A 21203-nucleotide genomic window follows, 5' to 3' on the forward strand; every position below is an offset into this window, starting at 1 on the left:
GGGCCTTGAGATCCAGGATGGGACGCAACTTGCCTTCCTTCCTGGGCACGGTGAAGAGTTTTGAAAAAAAAAACCCTTGAAAATGTTCCTGAAAAAAGGAACCAGTACAATCACTGGTACAATCACTTCTTGCGACAGAAAATCGTGTACTGCCCCTCGCAAGTCCCTTAACCGGACTGGGGATAGTCGAAGATTGAACGGGAAGAACCTGTCCGATGGGCGAGACAGGAATTTGATCTTGCACCCAGATCAGGTCAGTTTGTGAACCCAATTGTCCTGAATCAAGGAGGTTCAGTGTTCCAGAAAGAAACAAACAGACGCCCCCCCCCCCCCACCCCAGAATCGGGTGAGGGCGCCCCTTCATGCAGACGAGGACTTATTTGCAGGTCCTAATTGGCCTGTCTTGCTTTCCCTGACCACGGCTTCTTGGGTCCAGAAGACCTGAATGAATGATTTACATTTTTCTTGTGACCCGGAGGCACTAAAAAGACGTTTAGGAGTATTAAAGGAAGGCCCTCGCCTAGGACACGGCGCCTTGCCCTTAGAAGATTGGGGAAGATGATGCTCTCTTTCTCCCTGTAATACAGTTGATCAACTCGTCGAGAGAGGGTCCAAACAGCCTCTCCCTTAAGAAGGGAAGATCAGTCAAGGTGTTTTTAGAAGCCTGGTCTGCCGATCAGCTTTTTAGCCACACCATGCACCTAATAGCAATCCCCACTGCCGAAGCCCTGGCCACCAACGGGGCTGAATACAGGGACATAGCACACATGAACACCAGGGCTTGAGCCAACTGGTCCAGTAGTTTCAACACCGCAGGGGGGAGCCGTTCAGCTTCCAAGTTACTTTTAAGTAACTCCACCCATTCCATAGCAGTCTGCGCTACCAAAACATTCATAAGGTAGCCTTCAATATGTGACCTCCTACCACGTGTATATGGCAGGACAAGGAGTCCACCTGTCCCACAGAATTTGGAGACTCTTCCACCGGTACCGGAGTCGCTTTATTCAACCTAGACACCAGGGGATCCACTTTTGGTGGTACAGTCCACCTAGCGGACACTGCCTCGGCAAAGGGGAAACGGCGTGCAAAACGCTTAGGCACCACCAACATGTGCTTAATGCGCCACCATTGTTCATCCACAATAGTATGAAACAGTTCTGGGGAAGGGAGCACCTTGCCCGATTTACGGGATTTGCGGGAGCAAAAAGACACCTGCTTACCCGGCGCTGTGGATTGATCAGTAAATTTTAAAGGTTTCCCGCACTGAAACTATCAGAGCTTCCACCAAAGCGCGTTCCCATGCAGCGGCTGATGAGAACAGGTGGCCGCCTCTGTGGTGTATTCTCCTAGGAGGCGGGGGGTCTAGGGGCTCCAGATATTATTATTACTATGCTTCCAACCTCCGAGTGGTGGCCTCCTGGTCTTCCCAATCGGTGGTCAGAAATAGAGCAGGGTGCGATTTTTCCAGTCCATCCCTGCTCATTGCTCTGGTCTCCTACGTTGCATACGGATCGAGTGTTGAGGGGTATGTGCTTGGCTTCCATGGCAGTCACTATGGAGGTCTGGCGCAAATGCTTTAAGTTCTCTCTCTCTTCGCCATGCCCACCTCTCACTAGCGTTTTATTCAATCCCTTGTTACCGGATGGACTTCATATTGGTCGGGTGTGGGCTTGGACATGAGCCCCACTCTTTCAACTCCATCATAACTTTGCCCATCTGGTGTCCCGCACTTTTTTTTCTTTCGAAACACTAAGTGATAAGTTTGCTCTTCCTAAACACTCCTTTTATTTTTATTTACAAAACGTCATTTTTTCAGATCATTGTCGGCCTCCCCGTATCTGGAGAGGCCCTCTGCCTTTGAATACTTATGTGCCCATGGCCCTTACCAGGGACACTTGGTGTCCTATTTACAATATCCTTCATGATGCCCTGCCGCTGACTGAGGAGTATCACTCCTATATGCGGAAATGGTCTGGGATTTTGCAACGCACCATTACTCTCCCTATGTGGGAGTAAAATTTGGACTTCTGCTTTTAAATCTTCTAGATGCGTGGTACAGAGACTGCTTTGAAAATTGTGCTGGCAGTGTGGGGTGGAATTGGGCACGTTATATCATATCTTTTGGCAATGTTCTGCTATATAGCCTTTTTGATCAATCATTATGTCATTGATATTTACTGTTTTGCAACTGCCGCTGGATCAATTACATTATTTGCTGGGTCTTCCATTCCCCAGTGTCTCCAAGTTGACTAATTGCTATCTTTTTTCCTTTTGGCCGCTAGAAGAGCTATTCCGCTCTGTTGGCTGCAGCAAATACCCCCTGATAAGTCCCTTCTTTTACGTTTGCTCTCGGATATTCGGGGAATGGAACTTCTTACGGCAACGGTCCATGATGAACTTTAAACAAAGTTTAATGCTGTTTGGGATGATTGGGATCTTCATTCTTCTGGGTTACACCGAGGCCTGTTTATCTCCCCTTTTTTCTTTATGTGCAATACTGTGATATTTTGTACTTTGGTACTTTCATGCTGACAATTCGTTGTCCAATTTTATTTTATTACAGGGACACTGTCCCTTAGTTTGTTGATTGTTTTTGTAATGTTTCTTTTTTTCAAAAAAAATATAATTAAAAAAAAAAAATAAAAAAACAAATCTAATGGGAATATAAAAATCATGATCCACAGCAAAATGGCGGCCATTCAGGGCACGCCATGCGGTCTCCAGGACCCCCCAAAATGGGGCCCAGAACAATAGGCATCGTAAAGGTTCCCTGCCCAGGGGCCCACACAGGACAAGTCACAACCCTCAAATAAGCGCCACAACGGCCGCATTATCCCCCCCCCCCCAGGTAAAAACCTGCCTGGGGTAGGGGAATGCCGAGGGGTACACAGGACTAGTCCTCCGAGGTGTCAGGGGTTACCGAGGGAGCCCCTAAGGTCCGACTATTCCAGAGAAGGGCCCACATCCACCCGAGACGGCCATGGGTTTTTGGGGGGACAATTTACTCACGATACCACGGTACCAGGTGGACGCCATTCCGAAACAGATCACCTCCCACCCGGGATGGGGTGCTGTCAGCAAAGGGGAAGCTGCGACTCAGGGCATTCCAGGTCGTGTGCGTCACAGCGAGACGGTCCACTCGCAGGCTCGTCCCCATTTATCTGGGCACTGTCGTGGCGAGGCCTAGTTCTGGACTATAACCTGCTCACGCTTGCTGGCCAGGCTGGGAGACCTTAAGGATCTGGATTATCCAGTGCGAAAGCCGGCTGTTGCTTGTAGTTCCTCTGGATCTTGGCCCTCAGGAACTAACTAGTGAAAATAAAATAGCCAAGACCAAAGTCCCAGCAGGAAGCTAGGACCTATTCCTTAAACTAGGCAGAAACAAACTGCTTTGATGATAGAAGGGTGTGTGGGGTTATGTCTGCAGGGATAGCCCCCATAGGTGTGGTTAAGCTTTTTTCCTGCCTAGTGCCTATTCATGATAGGAGCATAACCCTATAGTCTCTGACTAGATCGAGCTGTGTCTGTCAATGAATGATAGAGAAATATTGACACTTTGGGCCCAATTTGGACATTGTCATTTAGGGGTGTCACTTCTGTTGCCAGCGGTTTAGACATTGTGTTGAGTTATTTTGAGGGGACAGCAAATTTACACTGTTATACAAGCTGTACACTCACTACTTTACATTGTAGCAAAGTGTCATTTTTTAGTGTTGACACATGAAAAGATATAATAAAATATTAACAAAAATGTTAGGGGTGTACCCTTTCGTGAGATTGTGTGTGTGTGTGTGTGTGTGTGTGTATACACACACACACACACACACACATAACAAATAATTAAAAGACCCACCTTTACATACGGAACTCTGTTTTTGTCTTCATGCACAGACAGATTTGTTTTTGACACTAGAATAAAAGAGATGAAAGATTTTGAATTTATCTGAGTACATTAGCTGTATAGTCTCTGCACGGGTACTATGTCAGTCAAGGTTTATGCACAGTAGTTTCAGAAAAAAGTTTCAAGAGACTTGAGGGGAAAGCCGTTGTGACAGTTTAGAGTCGCTTACAGAATTTAGCATTGCACCTACAGACTGATGAGACAAGCATTGTCTGGTTGCTTGCTGAGGACGGTAACATCTGCCCATATTCAGACTTTTTTGTGGAAAAGAAGAAAAAAAAAAAAAAAAAAATCACCATCTGTCCTAAGACTATATATATAATTCCCTATTTCACTAACTTGATAACCTGTGATTTTAGTTTTCAAAAATCAAGCTTCTACATGGGAAAGATTCTGCATGAGTTATTTGAAGCTGTAAATGGCAAACAGGACAAAATTAACTGGGGAGTACACAAGCCCTTGGTTTGTTTTTCAAATTGAGCTGAGACTTTGAACCCACTTTTAAACTAAGCTGCCCCACAGTAGCCAAAATTGGTCTTGCACCAGTGGTACCTTCTCTATAATCTCTTTGGTAGAAAGGAGGAGCTTAATGAACCTACAGGAGACCAAGCTCAGGATGAATGTCACCAGTGTAGGTTTGCAGTTCAAAAAGCAAGGGGAGAAAGGGACCTGGAGTCTGCAGAATAGAGGGTTCAGTGAAGAGTTCTCATCCTCTTCATTTTATGCAATCAAGTAGCAAGGCAGACATAAGTGGATGTTACAGTATACACGAGTGTTGTTCAAGTCAAACTGGAACTTTTGAGTTCGTAAAATAAAAACACATTTCAAGGAGTAGAATGCATGCTTCCACTGCTTTGATGCTCATTTTGATTCCAGAGTGAAATTATGTGCCCAGGTTTCATCACATGTAATGATGTGATCCAGAAAATCCTGGCCTTACCTGTCAAAACGCTTCAACACAGTGCAGACTTCAACTCAACTCTTGTGTGGCAGTCAAATGAAGAAAGCTGTCTTGGTACCCAGCGTACGCTAACTTTTCGACAATGCAAAGGTTTGTTCACCGTTCTCACAGAAAGATTAGTAATTTGTGCAATTTCACTACAGGTTATGCGTCGATTATTCAGGATAAGGTGTTTCACGCGCTGAATGTTCACAGGAATGACTGCTGTGGGCCAGAATCGTCACTGATGGATGTACAGCCATCTTTAAATGTTCACACCATTCAAATGTCTTACTAATGCCTTGTACACACGTACCGATCGGCCGTCTTTTGTCCAGGGCTGTCCTGTCCGCTGAAAAGTGCAAAAGACTGCACAAGAATTTTGTCCGCCGACTGCAGAAGTGATGTCATGTGATGGTTAACTTTCCCTGTGTTTTTTCTTCTCTGAGCATGCCCAGTCTTGCAAATCTGCTGATTGTCGGCCGAAATCTGTACTGACTGGCGAACAATCGGCCGTTCTGGTGTTGGCCAACAAAAATTTTAATGCCTGCACGACAGATTCTTTTCGGCCGAAAGTGCGCTGTCGGAAGCATCATACTAACAAGCCTACAATCGGTCGATCGGTCGTCGGCCGAATATTTATGGCCGACAATCGGTACGTGTGTACGAGGCTTTAGGCTGAGCCTCTCATCACTGTACTTTGAAGTCTTTTGTAGATATTCATGGGCTTTACGCCTTCATTCACAAGAAACTATATCACCATGGGCTGTTCCATACACGCACTAACCCTGTTGTCTGCCATCTTGATTAACCGTCTCTGGACTGGCTTGCAACATCTGCATTGCCCATCAGTAATAGGACACTTGCCACTTACTACTGCATATAGTACCGTAACACTAGCATCCTTTTTATACCTGTAAAATGAACAGTCCCAGTTTGACTTGAACGCCCCTCATATAAACCAAAATCAGGTAACAAAAATGTTACATTTTGCAGCTTACTGGTCCTTAGATGTGGTGTTTGTTTTCTTTGTTCAGAAAAAGAAAAAAATGTTTTAACAAGTACAAAAATTACCTGCAGTGTCCTGGTTACTTCCTATAAACTGACCTGGAAGCATATAACAATGATACCTTCCATCTGTAAACTACTAAACTCTGCATCCCCCATGTAGCAGAGATGAACAAGGGCAGTAATGTTTGAAGTATATCCTAGGTGGCAAACATGGAAACTTCCATAAACACAGTGGAGAAATAAATTTATCCACCAAGTGACAGGAAGTGTTACTGTATTTTCCGGTGTATAAGACAACATTTGAACCTCAAATAAATCCCCTAAATAATTTAGTGTAATTTATGAAATCCCTGGCTGTCTGTGCCCTATTCATCAGCAAGGTACCGCAAGTACCATAAATGTATTTTCTTATAAATCTCCAAGGTATTGTAAGTAAAAGTATTACCGGTAGATGTATAATCTTCTCAAGGCGATGGCTGTGTGGGAATCCTGTACCGTAGCTTCGGCTACGTAGTATACCGCGCTGAGCCAATCACAGTGAGCGATGTATTCTATTATTGAATGCAAAGCCTGCTTGGATTGGCGAAGTCATAGAGGCGGGATGATGTTACTCTCTCTGACTCCGCCAATCCGAGCAGGCTTTGCATTCAATAATAGAATACATCGCTTACCGTGCTTGGCTCAGCACGGTATACTGTATGTAGCCGAAGCTACGGTATACCAGTACAGGATTCCCGCACAGCCAGCGCCTTGAGAGATTATACATCTACCGGTAATACTTACAATACCTTATTTATAAGAATACATTAATGGTACTTACGGTACCTTGCAGATGAATAGGGCACAGACAGCCAGCGCTTTCATAGATTACACTAATGGGCCATACACACTATAAGATTTTCCTTTAGACTTACCAAAACCATATAATATGAGGTCAAACCTAAACACTTTCAATTTGTATGCAATCTGGCAGGCCCGTGCACTACATAGAAAAGGTAAATCTGAAGGAAATCTAACAACAAAAGTTGGATAGTGTGTATCCAGCTTTACTTAATTACCTTTGGGATTTTTTTTATACTCGGCGTATATGGTGTTGCCTTTGCTTCGGATGGGGGGTAGGCTTATACTGCGAGTATAGCCCAAAACCTATGTTTTAACTTGAAAAGTAGGGGGGGTCGTCTTATATGCCAGAAAAAAAGGTATTCAAAGGAGAACTAGCTGAAAAAATGCAGTCTGCCCATCTATGGACTGGTAAGCTGAAATATTAAAATTTTGTTTTGGGGTTTAGAAATGCTTTAACTTGCTAATGTATTTTAAAACATAATTTTCAAATCTGCATCTTTTATTGGAAAAAATAAAATACTGGCGATTGTGGATTAACAAGGGTGTGCAGCTTGGTCCCATATGTGCCCCTGTGTTGTCACCCTGTAACACATGTCCCCCTGATGCAGACTACAAGTGGCTGTGCCACGTTGCAACAACTCCATCATATCCATGCACCACATGGGAGTTAAAAATAGTAATCTGCATATAAAAAAAAAAAAAAAAAAAAAAAAAAAAAAAAAAAAAACTTACCATCCAACAGATCTCTAATCTTGTCTAGATAGATTTCAAAATAGGATACCTAAACAAAACAAACCACTCATGAGCAACACAAACATATTTCACTGCAAGTTTTTTTTAATAGTATTCTTTGCCTAAGCAACAGCAAGTTGACCCTTTTCTTATTAGATAGCTTTATTTTCTTTAGCAAAGCTTGCATTTAGGTTAGGCAGGCATCAGCTGCCTTTAGAAGGTTGCAGGCACAGCAGGTCTATTCAAAGAAGCAGCTGAACTGGGAAGCAAGAAGCACAGTGGGCAGGGTAGCACTTTTAAAGGCCATCTCCACCTCTAGCAACAGGTTACACCCGTCTTCAGCATGCAACATGTTCCCAAGAACCCTAAGCTTCAGCCCCCGATCCCCCAACCTCCATGACAGTGGGCAAGGGTTCCACCTGCACAGCACGTTATTCATTCACAGAAATCTGTGCATGAACAGAAGCATACTACTACAAGTCCTATGTTCCACAGTGGCAGATGGACTTGTAGTTCTCAATGGACTACGAGCATGCTGATCAGTGCACTCAGTCTATTGATAGTTTCTGAAGCTTAATAACTGAAAGCCCATACACAGGTATGAGCATAGAGCTGTAGGAAGTGGATGCAGGAGCCTAATATTGTACCCGCAATCCACTGATGTGGGTGCAATACTTTAACAGCTCCTGTGTAAAATACACATTTTTTTAGCTGCAAAAATGTGTGCATTTTTCTCTTAAAAGGTGAACTTAGTCTTTAAAGGCCAACAGTTTGTAGTCACCTAACAACCATTATGTGTGCTAGATGAACATAGCATCCTAAAACCATGCACAATATTATTAAGTTGTCCCTGCCCCATGCATGTAAAATTGTTTGCACTTCTCTGGACATGCTTTCTATAGGATTTTGGGGTGTGATTGTGGAAATGTGTGCCCCTTCAGTCAAAGGAGCAGTTAGTAGTTTAGGTACGGCTGCTGGATGATGAGACTTGGTTCCCAAATCATTCCAAAGGTGCTACATGAATGTTAAAGTATAAAGTACTAAGGGCAAAACTATATTTTCATAATCTTGAGTAGAGTGGAGAGGGATTAGAACACCTGTCAGTTTTTTATTGCAGTCTGTGCCCCCCCCCCTTTAAGGAGACTCATCCTCTCTACTTGTCCTGCTTACCATTGTCACTGAAAGTAAACGAAAACCCCAAAATTTGGGTTGTTGCCAGAAAAGAGGTAAACTCTTCAAATGGGAATATTAGTTCCGGTGAGGTGGGGGCGCCCCAAGGAATTCCCTTAATTTGCAGATATTTCCTCACTTCATGTTTGGCTATGTTTGGGGTATAGAAAAAAAACAGCCCACCACTGGAGGGGTGGAAATTTCGTGCGACAATTAGGTCGCAGGGAATCCTTCTGGATTTACCGGACCAATGTGCTGTCACCAGGAGGATTAAACGCTGATTTTGACCTTAACTGTTTCATTTCTAATAGTTGATTTTAGTATGTTTAGTTTCTTTAGTATATGTCTGCATTTTATAGTATTTGCGTGATTCATCTGTATATATATGTATTTTATATATATTTACGTGATTTTATAATTTATGTGTATATTGTTCCAACTGGAGAGCCGCGGCTGATGTCATATTCTGACATTTTTATATATATTTTTTACTGCCTGTTTGTCTATTTTAGGCAATGAATTGCGGGCAAAGTGTAACTTTTGGTTATTTGCAATTTAATCACTATGAATATGGAGCTGTAGCAGTGGTGCAGGGGTTAATCCGTGATTTTTCTCCTCTGCAAATTGCTTGATGGCTCCACCAGCATTGAATCTGGAGATCCGGTGTCTGCAGGAAGCTGGGCGAGTGTCGGTGGAGGGGGCGGAGTTTCATCATTCCCCTCCACTTCCTGGTTCCAGATTACCGGTATCTCGTTGCTATGAGACAGCTTTAAAAAGATCAGGTACGTTCATTCTCCTCACCCCGCTGAAGAAGTCACGCCCACAGATGTAACGCGTACGGGGGGAGGAGTCTGACGTCACCTGCGCCGCTCTGATGCCTGGAACATTCGTTTACATGTCTGCTTGCAATCCTGTCTGCTTTCTGGCACTGTGACAGTGCCTTACTTGTGAGTGCAAAGTTTTTACCTTTACTTTAATAAATGTCCTTGATATACTGAGAGCATTAGATCGTTTTTCCATTTATTTTTTCCTGGATTGTCATATGTGAATCATTGAGATCCCTTTGAAATCCTGGATGTCTTGATCTTCTGGCTGTCTCCAATATTGCTGTTGAGTATTGTGACCCCTAGTGGTCGAGTACTGGAGGTGAGAGGCTGTAATATCTGTGGTGGTGGAATCACGTTTGGAGTGGTGGTCTATCAATCTCCCATTCTCACATGGGAAAACAGCTTTTAAGGACTTTATGAACTTTGCTCTTTTATGTGCATTTTATACATTTTAATGTTGATGTTTTAATGATTTTATGCACTATTTATATCTTAGCGCTGAACTTTATTTTCTTTTAATGTTTGGCTATGGGACAGGAAATGAAGGAAAATATCTGCAATGGGACACAGAAGGTGAAGATAAATCTGACAGGCATTATAACCCTCCCTTACTCTATCCAAAATGAAAAAAAAAAAAAAAAGTTTTGCCTATAGTTCTACTTTAAAGTAAGGCAGGCCAAAGACCGTGAATTTCTTTCCTGCAACCACAGGTTGCAGGAAAGAAATTTGCATGATTCCCCCATCAACAGAGACAGCGCTGACAGGGGAATCCCTCCTGCCAGAGACATTGTATTCTCCCAGTGTGGGATGCCATCCCCGCAGGGAGAAGACAGTAAATATTGCTAGTGATATAGTGAGATTGTCGCTAGTAAAAATCACAAGTAAATCCGGCAGGCTGGTTGTACATTCAGCTTGCCCATACACAGTTCGAATCTCACCCAGTTCCTGCTGAACCGGCCGAGATTCATCCAACATCTATGGCTGTTCTTAGGTCACTTGAGTTTCTCCATGTCAGACTTGACAAACTGTCTTTACAGAGCACAGGGGTACGTTCATACAGGACCAGAAAATGGCACTTAACAGTGACCACAAGGTTTGAAGCACACAATAGACTAAAATGTCTTAGCACTGTATGCTAAAGCCTCAAACACTACCCTTCACTGGAATCATATGAACCCAATTTGGAAGGGAGTCCACAAACGTTTGGCTATATAACCTAACACCAGCCCATGTCAGATTTAAACACGGGCCTTGCTAATGAAAGTATTTTTTATTACAAAAGAAAGGAGACTAGTTCTAAAAAAAGTTGATCTGAAGGTAGAAGACTTGGAAGCAGTGCATAATTCCACAAGGCAAAAATCAGAGCAATACATTCTATGAGACAGAAAAAAGGGGGTGCAGAAGGGGAGATGCCACTTCTGTGCTCTCAGACTGCATATTTTAAGGCAATTTAACTTATGCTCGGTTTACCTTTATATGAAACTCCAGGTTTTCATCCATGGAATAAATGTAGTTAAATATATCTTGCACTATTCTAGGAATAATCCCCATTCCATCTGGATCATGTAATTTTCCCTAAGTAGAAAAAAAACACATTCTTATTTGCAAAGTAACACAACATCACAACACATACCACAGCAAACTGCATGATTTTTTACCTCCATGGTGTGGGTCTTTCCGGACGATGTCTGTCCATAGGCAAATATTGTACCATTGTATCCTTCCAGTACATCTGGAGGACAAAGTGTTAGATATTAATGCTAGCAAACTACGACAATGTAATCATTCCCCATTCAGAAAAGCCTCTTAAAGCAACTCTGTTGCTATTGGAAAAGGTGAAAGGCAATCCAAGCAAATCAAGCAGCTACTTGGAAGTGTGCTAAATACAGAAGATCTTTCGTGAGCAAAATTTATTGGTGGGGTAGCAGAATAGGCGAGTATGGATTTTGAATTGCTTGCTTTACAGGGATTGTAAACATTCACTTCCCCAAGTCACAGCTAAAAATATTTCATTTTGTTGCACCATTATTTCAGAGAATGGTAAATAGCTGTCAAACCTTTTATCATATGGTAAAAGCATTTTTACCATAATTCTCACCCAACGTTTCATTACTTGCTGCTGTGATGATGTAAATTTTACCTTTATGTTAGGTATCATCAGTAAGCAGTCACTTCTTTTGCGGATGTTATTACATTTTTTGTGTACCAAATGTACAAAAGCATGCCATAAAACGTACAGCAAGACATCAAAACCTCAATTCTGTTACTCTCACAATGCAAATTCAATACAAGCTAAACATCTAACACGCAGGGCTACTGTATGTCTAAAATTCACACAACATTTTTTTACGTATCTTTGTATTCCCTGAGCTTTGATGCACATTTTGATCACAGTATATAACAATGTAAACAGCTTTAAAAACAAATACGACATGGATAGAGCGCAAAAATGGTTCTAATATAGGCATCAGTAATGTTACCACAGATCCACATACGACAGGATGAAAAGGATGAAAAATATTCTGTTTTACTTTAAGTCCCGCTTCACACTATAGCGATAACAGACATTGCATGTGATTCGGAGCACAGTGCTCTGAAAATCACATGCGATGTCTGTGCGATGCGAATTCAGCCATACAGATTGTATGGCTGAATTTGCATCGGATTCAGCCATAACACGCACAGGACCTTTTTTTGGGTCCGCAGCAGAATCCGATCACATGGTGGTTCAAACCTATGCGATCCATGTCCGAACTGACAGTTATGCGATAGGCGAACTGATCTAGGGGTGTCGTTAACTTTGTATTGACACCCCCAGCAATTTGCATATGGCAGTTTGAACTGCTTGCGATTTGAATGCGATGCGGGAACCCACAGTGGATTTGCAGGGTTCCCGACATTGTATACATGTGAACCGGCACTAAGGCCAGTTGTGGTGTGCACTGAAAAAAAATACAGCATGTAGAACTTTTTTAGCGCAGCATGGTACACGTACTGCTGCCAACAGAAATGTATGAAAATTAGATTTTCAACTTACCTGCAAAGTCCATTTTGACTACCTCAAGTGACACAGAGCAGCTTTAATAATACTTACTATTATGGTTACCTGCCACCTACAGGTAATTGGACACTGGCAAGAAAAGCAGGAAGTCCGTAACCTAGCCATAACCCCTTTCATGTAGGAGACATTTCAGTTTTGTAGCAAGCCATAAACCACAACATAGAGGGGAGGGTCATAGAGGGTCACCGTCTTCCATGAGGTACTCCAAGAAATGGATTTTACAGGCAAGCCAAAATTACAATTTTACTATGTAGTACATCACGGGACACAGTAGCTTTAATAATCCTTACCATCAGGGATGTCACAAAGCATTTAAATGAGTGGAGGGAAACCGCAACAATCCCCCAAAAACAACCCAAAAAGAACCTCATGCAGCAGCCTGAAAAACACTGCGACCAAAATAAGTGTGCACAGCAACACTAACAACCTGTTAAAACTTTGCAAAAGCTTGAACGTAAGACCAAGTAGTGGCTTTGAAACCTGAGCCACGGAAGCTTGATGGCAGATAGCTCAGGAAGCCCAACTGTACTAGTAGAGAGAGCCGTCACTGGGAAAAGGTGGAACCATGCCTTCCAACCCATAAGCTTGAGAAATTTCCAGGCAAATCCAACAAAAAACATTGAAGATTTGGAAGCTGCATGACCTATCTTTGGACCTTCAGGAATCACACATTGAGCATCTGATTGAATATCAGTAGTAGACTTCAGACAACTTTTAATAGCACTGACCACAACTAAACTGTGGTGCTTTGTCCCCCGATGACTGAGGCTGAGAAGCAAAAACACGTAAAATAATGTCCTGGTTTAAATGGAAAAACCAAAACCACACGTGGTAAGAAAGATGGTTGAGGCCGAAGAATCAGTAATTTTTCCTTAAAAAAGGGCCGCCAGTTCCAAAGCCTTATGAGCTTAAGTAATTGCATCCAAAAATACAACCTTCCTCGTCAAAAGTACCAAAGAATAGTCTCAAATAGGTTCAAACTGTGCTTTCTGTAAAACAGAAAGATCCAAACTGAGAAAAGCAATCAGCTTTCGGAAAGAAAAAAGGCCAAAGCTGAAAACTGACCCCCCCTGATCATACTCAAGGCCAAAAAAATGTCAACCCCAAGATACAGACCACAACATACTTGCGAGGATGAAATTGGTTAGTCTCACCAGGAAAAATGTGATTTCCAAGGCCAGTAGTAAATCTTCCTCAAGGTAGCCTGTCTAGCTTTTCAAAGAGTAGGAATATCAGAATCAGAAATTTCCATCTCTCAAGACTGTCTTTAATAGGCAGGCAGTTAAAGCCTGCAACCATAAAGAAGGACGGAAGAGCGAACCTAGCGCCAGGAGGTCGGGACAATCCAGAAGAACCCAAGGACAGTCCACCACATTCCCCTGGATCAAGATGGAACAAATAGAATCACCAGTATTTCTTCAACCCAAATACTGGGGAGCTGATGCATTATTGGAGGAAAGCCATAAGTCAGGAGAGACTGGTCCAATGTTGAACCTGGACACCAGAAGATCCAGAACTGGTATGTTCGTCCATCGACCGCTCTTCTCGAACACCTCCAGGTAAAGAGCCACTCCCCCAAAGAGAACTATTGTCAGACTAAACTGCTATAGGGAGAACTTTCTATTGCATTGACCAATTCAGAGGAGCAAATCAGATCACTTGCTGTTCTAGAATATTGATGGACAACACTCACTCCTGTGGAGACCAAGTCCTTGCACCAAAAGGTATTCCAGAACTCCCCCACAGCCCATTAAGCTGGTGACCATCGTCAGCATCTTCCAAGAGGGGGAGAACTTTCCTGTCCCTACCTACAGCAAAGACGCCAACCCTGCTAGAGAGCGAAGGGTGCTGGGGGGTATGGACATCGGGAAGTGCAATGACTGCAACCTCCTGTCCTATGCCAAGTCTAGTGCCGAGTCCAGGTACCATTCCTCTGAGCAATTATAGCTGTAGGAATAAATGAGGATTGAATCAGTCTCCTGATCCCTGTAGGAATCATCTGGAATCTGGAAAACCATGCAGAAAGCTGCATAGCAGTGACCATCATCACTGAAGCCTCTCCTACATGGGAGGGGTTATGACTTACAAGAGACTTCCTGTCTTTTCTTGTCAGTGTCCAATAGTAGCTGCTTTGTGTCTGGTGATATACGTTCAAAAATATTTTGTGACATATCACTAAAGTTTGAAAAAAAAAAAAAAAAAAACACACAGCCTTTATCGGGACACCACACACCAGCAGCTGTGTTCCAACACAGCTTCTGGTGTAAACAGGCCCTAAATGTGCAAGAATACTGCGGTTACAAACCTCTGCAGTTATGGCACTAGATCATTTAAATCCAATAACTAATAAAAGCACACCTTTTTATGGTTGAAGAATTTTATTATCAATTATTCTTACCTTTAACAATTGCTTTAGCACAGGCATTGTAAACTTGTTCTTGAGAGGTGTTTGACTGGAATACTCGGTCATAGACATAAGGTTTCGCCTATATAAGGAGGGAAAAAAAAAAAAAAAGAGTCAGATCAGCATGAAGGTTATAGAGGACAGGCTATGGTAATGGTTCTGGTGGTACAGAGTATAATGTCAAGCCTGGTACACAATTCTATATTTCCCCATTCAACCCAGCTCCAGTCGGAGCGTCTGTACTAACAATCTGACGTTAGTACAGCGATCCCACTGCTGAGCTGTTGTGTTGTGACAGGGGGGACAGCTCCCCTGCCAGAACACTTTGATCAGAGCTATCAGCCATTAGCTGGGAGCTCTGATCGGGAGCCGGTTGGCTGCTGGTTTTACAGCATGCTCGGCCGGCTGCCATACACACAGGCAGAATGTCGGCCGGTTTTTATTGAACCGGCCGGTGTCATCCGGAGCATGTGTACAGGGCTTTAGTTATAAGGGAAATACTATGGACCCGACCCAATACAGGTTAATGTAACAGAAATGTAAATTGAAGCACAACACTACTGCTAAAAAAAGGTCCAGATATGACCTCATTCCCATAAAAGTCAGGGGGACAACCTGAAAAGTAGCCAATGAGTTTCAGGGGTCCAAATACCCGATGCATCTTAATTAAAAACAATGTGAATGGACAAGAAGTAAACTGCAGACGTAATAGTATTTCTGCCAGTGTGATTACAAGCACGGGTCTTGTCAGCAGCTGGTTTGGCAGACAAGAGCCATGCTTGTAATCACACTGGTAGAAATTTCAATAAAAAGGTTCAGTTCTTTCCTAGTGCATTCACATTGATTCCAATCAAGCTCTTTTTGGAACTTTTTGGATTGTCCCTATGACTTTATTTGAATAAAATTTCATCTGGACCTTTCACTGGTGGTGTGGCACTTCAATATACATTTTTGTACATTACACTACAAGCCAAGGAGAATGTAGAGAAATTCCAGGGTGTGGGTGTAGAAGCCCCCCTCTGGGAACCAGATTACTTATTCCAACTTAAATACCTGCTAAGATTACCAATATAATAACCTAATGGATCCAGGGCCATTTCCCACTTTTTTTCAACTGATACAGGTTAAGACAGATATATATAGCATACAATTTTTTTTACCAATATGCCATCTTGTACTAGCATTCCATCTAAGGCCCTGTTCACATATATGTGAATTGGATGGGCTTTTAACAGCACCTGATTTACATGTGAACCAGCAGCCTTCTCTATGGAGCCGGTTCCCATATATGCAGTGCAGCGGCAGTGCCAATTGAAAGAGTCCTGCGCACTGCGGTGCAGTTCAGATGCGAATCCCCGGCTATAGCCTTCTATGGGAATGTATCTGAATCGCACAGGTCATCACTTTTGAACACGAATTTGATCAACCCAAAAACAGCGTGCAATCCTCCCCCAATCTATACCAGGCACTTTCGAGTCTGGCATGAATTTTAAGGTGTACCCCCTACACCAAAAAAAAAAAATGTCTCCACCCCCCCAAAATCCATATCAGACCCTCATCCAACATGCAGGAAAAGGAAGGGGGGGGGGGTTTGAGGGATGAGTAAGTTCAAGCTCCCCCCCTCAGGGATGCGCAATTGGTATTGCCGGATGCCCGGGACATGCAGTTCCGGGCAGGTAGATGGCTTTCTATATTTAGCTCCGCTGACAGCTGATAAGTCATCCGTTAAGGACGCGATGGCTGGCTTCCCGGCCTGCTCCCTAACAACTAGAGAATGTTAAAGTCACCAGCTCCAAAAATTTGCATCTAAATCACAGCTGAACTACTGAACAGCTGCTTTGGAAACTCGCACCAGATTTATGCGAACCCAGCCTAATACAGAAGTTGGGTATAATGAGCTATGTATGATGAGTTATACATATTATAGCAGTGAGGTTAGACCAAAAAAATTAGCTCAGCATCAATAAGCCTATATGATATGGCACAAATGTTGAGCAAAACTGAAAATATATATATATATATATATATATATATATATATATATATATATTCACATATACACACACACACACACACACACACACACACAGTACAGACCAAAAGTTTGGACACCTTCTCATTCAAAGAGTTTTCTTTATTTTCATGACTATGAAAATTGTAGAGTCACCTGAAATGGTTTTCACTTCACAGGTGTGCCCTGTCAGGTTTAATAAGTGTGATTTCTTGCTTTATAAATGGGGTTGGGACCATCAGTTGTGTTGTGCAGAAGTCAGGTGGATACACAGCTGATAGTCCTACTGAATAGTAGGGCTGTTGAAAATAATCGTTGCATCGATGCATCGCGATTCGGCCACCCACGATTCTGCATCGATGCGGACCCCCCGAATAATCGATTTCTGGCTCCTCCCCCTCCCTCTTCTGTCATTGCTGGATAAGACGCATGTAGGCGTCCGCTTCCCGCCTAGCTCTACTGCGCAACAGCTCTGCTTACTTCCGTTAATCGTGATGCATCGTGGAATCGAATCATATCGAATCGCGACCCTAATAATCATACTCGAATCGAATCATGAGGTAAGTGAAGATGCGCAGCCCTACTGAATAGACTAAAAAGCAGCTAAGTACAGGAAAACGAGTGGCGATCATTACTTTAAGAAATGAAGGTCAGTCAGTCCGAAAAATTGGGAAAACTTTGAAAGTGTCCCCAAGTGCAGTCACAAAAACCATCAAGCGCTACGAAGAAACTGGCTCACATGCGGACCGCCCCAGGAAAGGAAGACCAAGAGTCACCTCTGCTGCGGAGGATAAGTTCATCCGAGTCACCAGCCTCAGAAATCGCAGGTTAACAGCAGCTCAGATTAGAGACCAGGTCAATGGCACACGGAGTTCTAGCAATAGACACATCTCTAGAACAACTGTTAAGAGGAGACTGTGTGAATCAGGCCTTCTAGGTAGAATATCTGCTAGGAAACCACTGCTAAAGAAAGGCAACAAGCAGAAGAGACTTGTTTGGGCTAAAGAACACAAGGAATGGACATAGACCAGTGGAAATCTGTGCTTTGGTCTGATGAGTCCAAATTTGAGATCTTTGGTTCCAACCACCGTGTCTTTGTGTGACGCAGAAAAGGTGAACGGATGGACTCTACATGCCTGGTTCCCACCGTGAAGCATGGAGGAGGAGGTGTGATGGTGTGGGGGTGCTTTGCTGGTGACACTGTTGGGGATTTATTCAAAATTGAAGGTATACTGAACCAGCATGGCTACCACAGCATCTTGCAGCGGCATGCTATTCCATTCGGTTTGCGTTTAGTTGGACCATCATTTATTTTTCAACAGGACAATGACCCCAAACACACCTCCAGGCTGTGTAAGGGCTATTTGACCAAGGAGAGTGATGGGGAGCTGCGCCAGATGACCTGGCCTCTACAGTCACCGGACCTGAACCCAATCCAGATGGTTTGGGGTGAGCTGGACCGCAGAGTGAAGGCAAAAGGGCCAACCAGTGCTGAGCATCTCGGGGAACTCCTTCAAGACTGTTGGAAGACCATTTCAGGTGACTACCTCTTGAAGTGTGACTCTACAATTTTCATAGTCATGAAAATAAAGAAAACTCTTTGAATGAGGTGTGTCCAAACTTTTGGTCTGTACTGTATATACATATATATTATATATACACACACACACATACACATTATATATATATATATATATATATATATATATATATATATATATATATATACACACACATACATACACACACACACACACACACACACAGCGAGGAAAAAAAGTATTTGATCCTCTGCTGATTTTGTACGTTTGCCCACCGACAAAGAAATATTTAGACTATAATTTAAAAATGGTAGGTTTATTTTAACCACTTGCCGACCGCCGCACGACTATCTACGTCGGCGGTCAGCCCCTCACAGGCAAACTAACGTAGGGCTACGTTGCTTGCTTGTGAGGGTCTAGGGAGCGAGCGCGCGCCCCCCGGGGCGCGCTCCCGCTCCCGCGTGGTCACGGACCCCCCCGCGCGTGTGACCAGCGGACCCGATGTCCGCCGGTCACTCGGCGATCGGCGGGGGAGAGGGAGAATGTCAGGCAGCTTGTGTAAACAAACTGCCTGTCATTCTCCTCGCTGCAAAGACACTGATAAAACGGATCTGGTATGTAGATCCGTTGATCAGTGTCCTTACAGCTAGAGCCACAGCCAATCACAGTAGAAACCACGCCCCTAGGGACACACACAGCCCCTCCCTTCCAAATAAAGTTAACCCCTTCACTACCAGTGTATTTTTACAGTAACAGTGCATATGTATAGCACTGATTACTGTAGAAATGTCACTGGTAACCCCAAAAGTGTCAAAAATGTCAGTCAAGGGTCCGATCTGTCCGCCGCAATGTCGCAGTACCGCAAAAAAAATCGCAGATCGCCGCCATTACGCGTTAAAAAAAAAAACAACAAAAATGACAAAAATCTTTCCCTTTGTTAGTAAACGCGATAACTTTTGCGCAAACCAATCAAAATACGCTTTTTGCGATTTTTTTTACCAAACATAGGTAGCATAAAATAAATTGGCCGAAAATTTTTAAAAATTTTGATTTTTACATTTTTTTTTGGGGGAATTTCATATAAAAAAAATGTGAAAAATATTGCTATTTTTGCAAAATTGACGCTCTTTTTTTGTTTATAGCGCGTGATCAAAAAATCGCACAGGTGATCAAATACCACCAAAAGAAAGCTCTGTTTGTGGGAAAAAAAGGACGTCAAATTCGTTTAGGTACAGCGTCGCACGACCGCGCAATTGTGCGTTAAATTCACGCAGTGCCGAATCGCAAAATACCCCCTGGTCGGAATGGGGGTAAAATCTTCCGGGGCTTAAGTGGTTAACAGTGAGAGGCAGAACAAAAAAATATCAAGAAAAACGCATTTCAAAAAAGTTAAAAATTGATTTGCATTTTAATGAGTGAAATAAGTAAAATGATCCCCTATCAATCAGCAAGATTTCTGGCTTCGGGTATCTTCTATACAGGTAACGAGCTGAGATTAGGAGCACTCTCAAAGGAAGTGCTTCTAATCTCAGCTTGTTACCTATATAAAAGACATCTGTCCGCAGAAGCAATCAGATTCCAGATTCCAATCTCTTCACCATGGCCAAGACCAAAGAGCTGTCCAAGGATGTCAGGGACAAGATTGTAGACCTACACAAAGATCTCACCTTGTGGAGTTTTAATGATCATAAGAACAGCGAGGAAACAGCCCAGAACCACACATGAGAATCTAGTCAATGATCTCAAGGCAGCTGGGACCAAAGTCACCAAGACAAAATGTAACAGTATGCCGTGAAAGACTAAAATCCTTCAGCGCCTGCAAGGTCTCCCGCTAAAGGAAGCACATGTACATGTATATGCTAATGAACATATGAATGATTCAGAGGAGAACAGGGTGAGTGTTGTGGTCAGAGGAGACCAAAATAGAGCTCTTTGGCATCAACTAAACTCGCCATGTTTGGAGGAGGAATGCTGCCTATGACCCAAAGAACACCATCCCCACTGTCAAACATGGAGGTGGAAACATTATGGGTTTTTTTTCTGCGAAGGGGAAAGGACAACTTCACTGCATCCAAGATATGATGGACGGGGCCATGTACCATTAAATCTGAGGTAAGAACCTCCTTCCCTCAGCCATTGCATTGAAAATGGGTCGTGGATGGGTATTCCAGCATGACAATAACCCAAAACACATGGCCAAGGCAACAAAGGCGTGGCTCGAGGAGAAGCATATTAATGTCCTGGGGTGGCTTAGCCAGTCTCCAGACCTTAATCCCATAGAAAATATGTGGAGGAAGCTGAAGGTTCGAGTTACCAAACGTCAACCTCAAAACCCTAATGACTTGGAGAGTATCTGCCAAGAGGAGTCCCCCCTGGGATGTGTGCAAACCTGGTGGCCAAAATCCCCCCTGAGATGTGTGCAAACCTGGTGGCCAAAATCCCCCCTGAGATGTGTGCAAACCTGGTGGCCAAAATCCCTCCTGAGATGTGTGCAAACCTGGTGGCCAAAATCCCTCCTGAGATGTGTGCAAACCTGGTGGCTAACTACAACATCTGACCTCTGTGAATGCCAGCAAAAGTTTTGCCACCAATTACTAAAGCATGTTTAACGAACGAGCCAAATACATATTTCAGTCATTAAAATGCAAATCAATTCATAACTTTTTTTAAATGCGTTTCTGGATTTTTTTGTTATTCTGTCTGTCACTGTTAAATTAACTTCCCATTAAAATTATAGACTGATAATGTCTTTGTCAGTGAGC

The 21203-nt window shown here is 43.1% G+C and overlaps 1 protein-coding gene across 1 annotated transcript in view; it reads right to left on the bottom strand.

Annotated features, from left to right (window-relative positions):
- Positions 1–21203, bottom strand: part of KIF5B (kinesin family member 5B) — a 115532-nt gene that overhangs the window by 52592 nt on the left and 41737 nt on the right. Inside the window, exons 2-6 of the mRNA XM_082259193.1 lie at positions 14884–14971; positions 11083–11156; positions 10895–10999; positions 7428–7476; positions 3854–3909 (exon numbers count right to left, since the gene is read on the bottom strand). Of these exons, the coding sequence (XP_082115319.1) occupies positions 3854–3909; positions 7428–7476; positions 10895–10999; positions 11083–11156; positions 14884–14971 (372 nt within the window). The remainder of the gene's footprint in view (positions 1–3853; positions 3910–7427; positions 7477–10894; positions 11000–11082; positions 11157–14883; positions 14972–21203) is intronic.

This window comes from Pelophylax lessonae, assembly GCF_965119305.1.
Source record: "Pelophylax lessonae genome assembly, chromosome: 5".
NCBI lineage: Eukaryota > Metazoa > Chordata > Amphibia > Anura > Ranidae > Pelophylax > Pelophylax lessonae.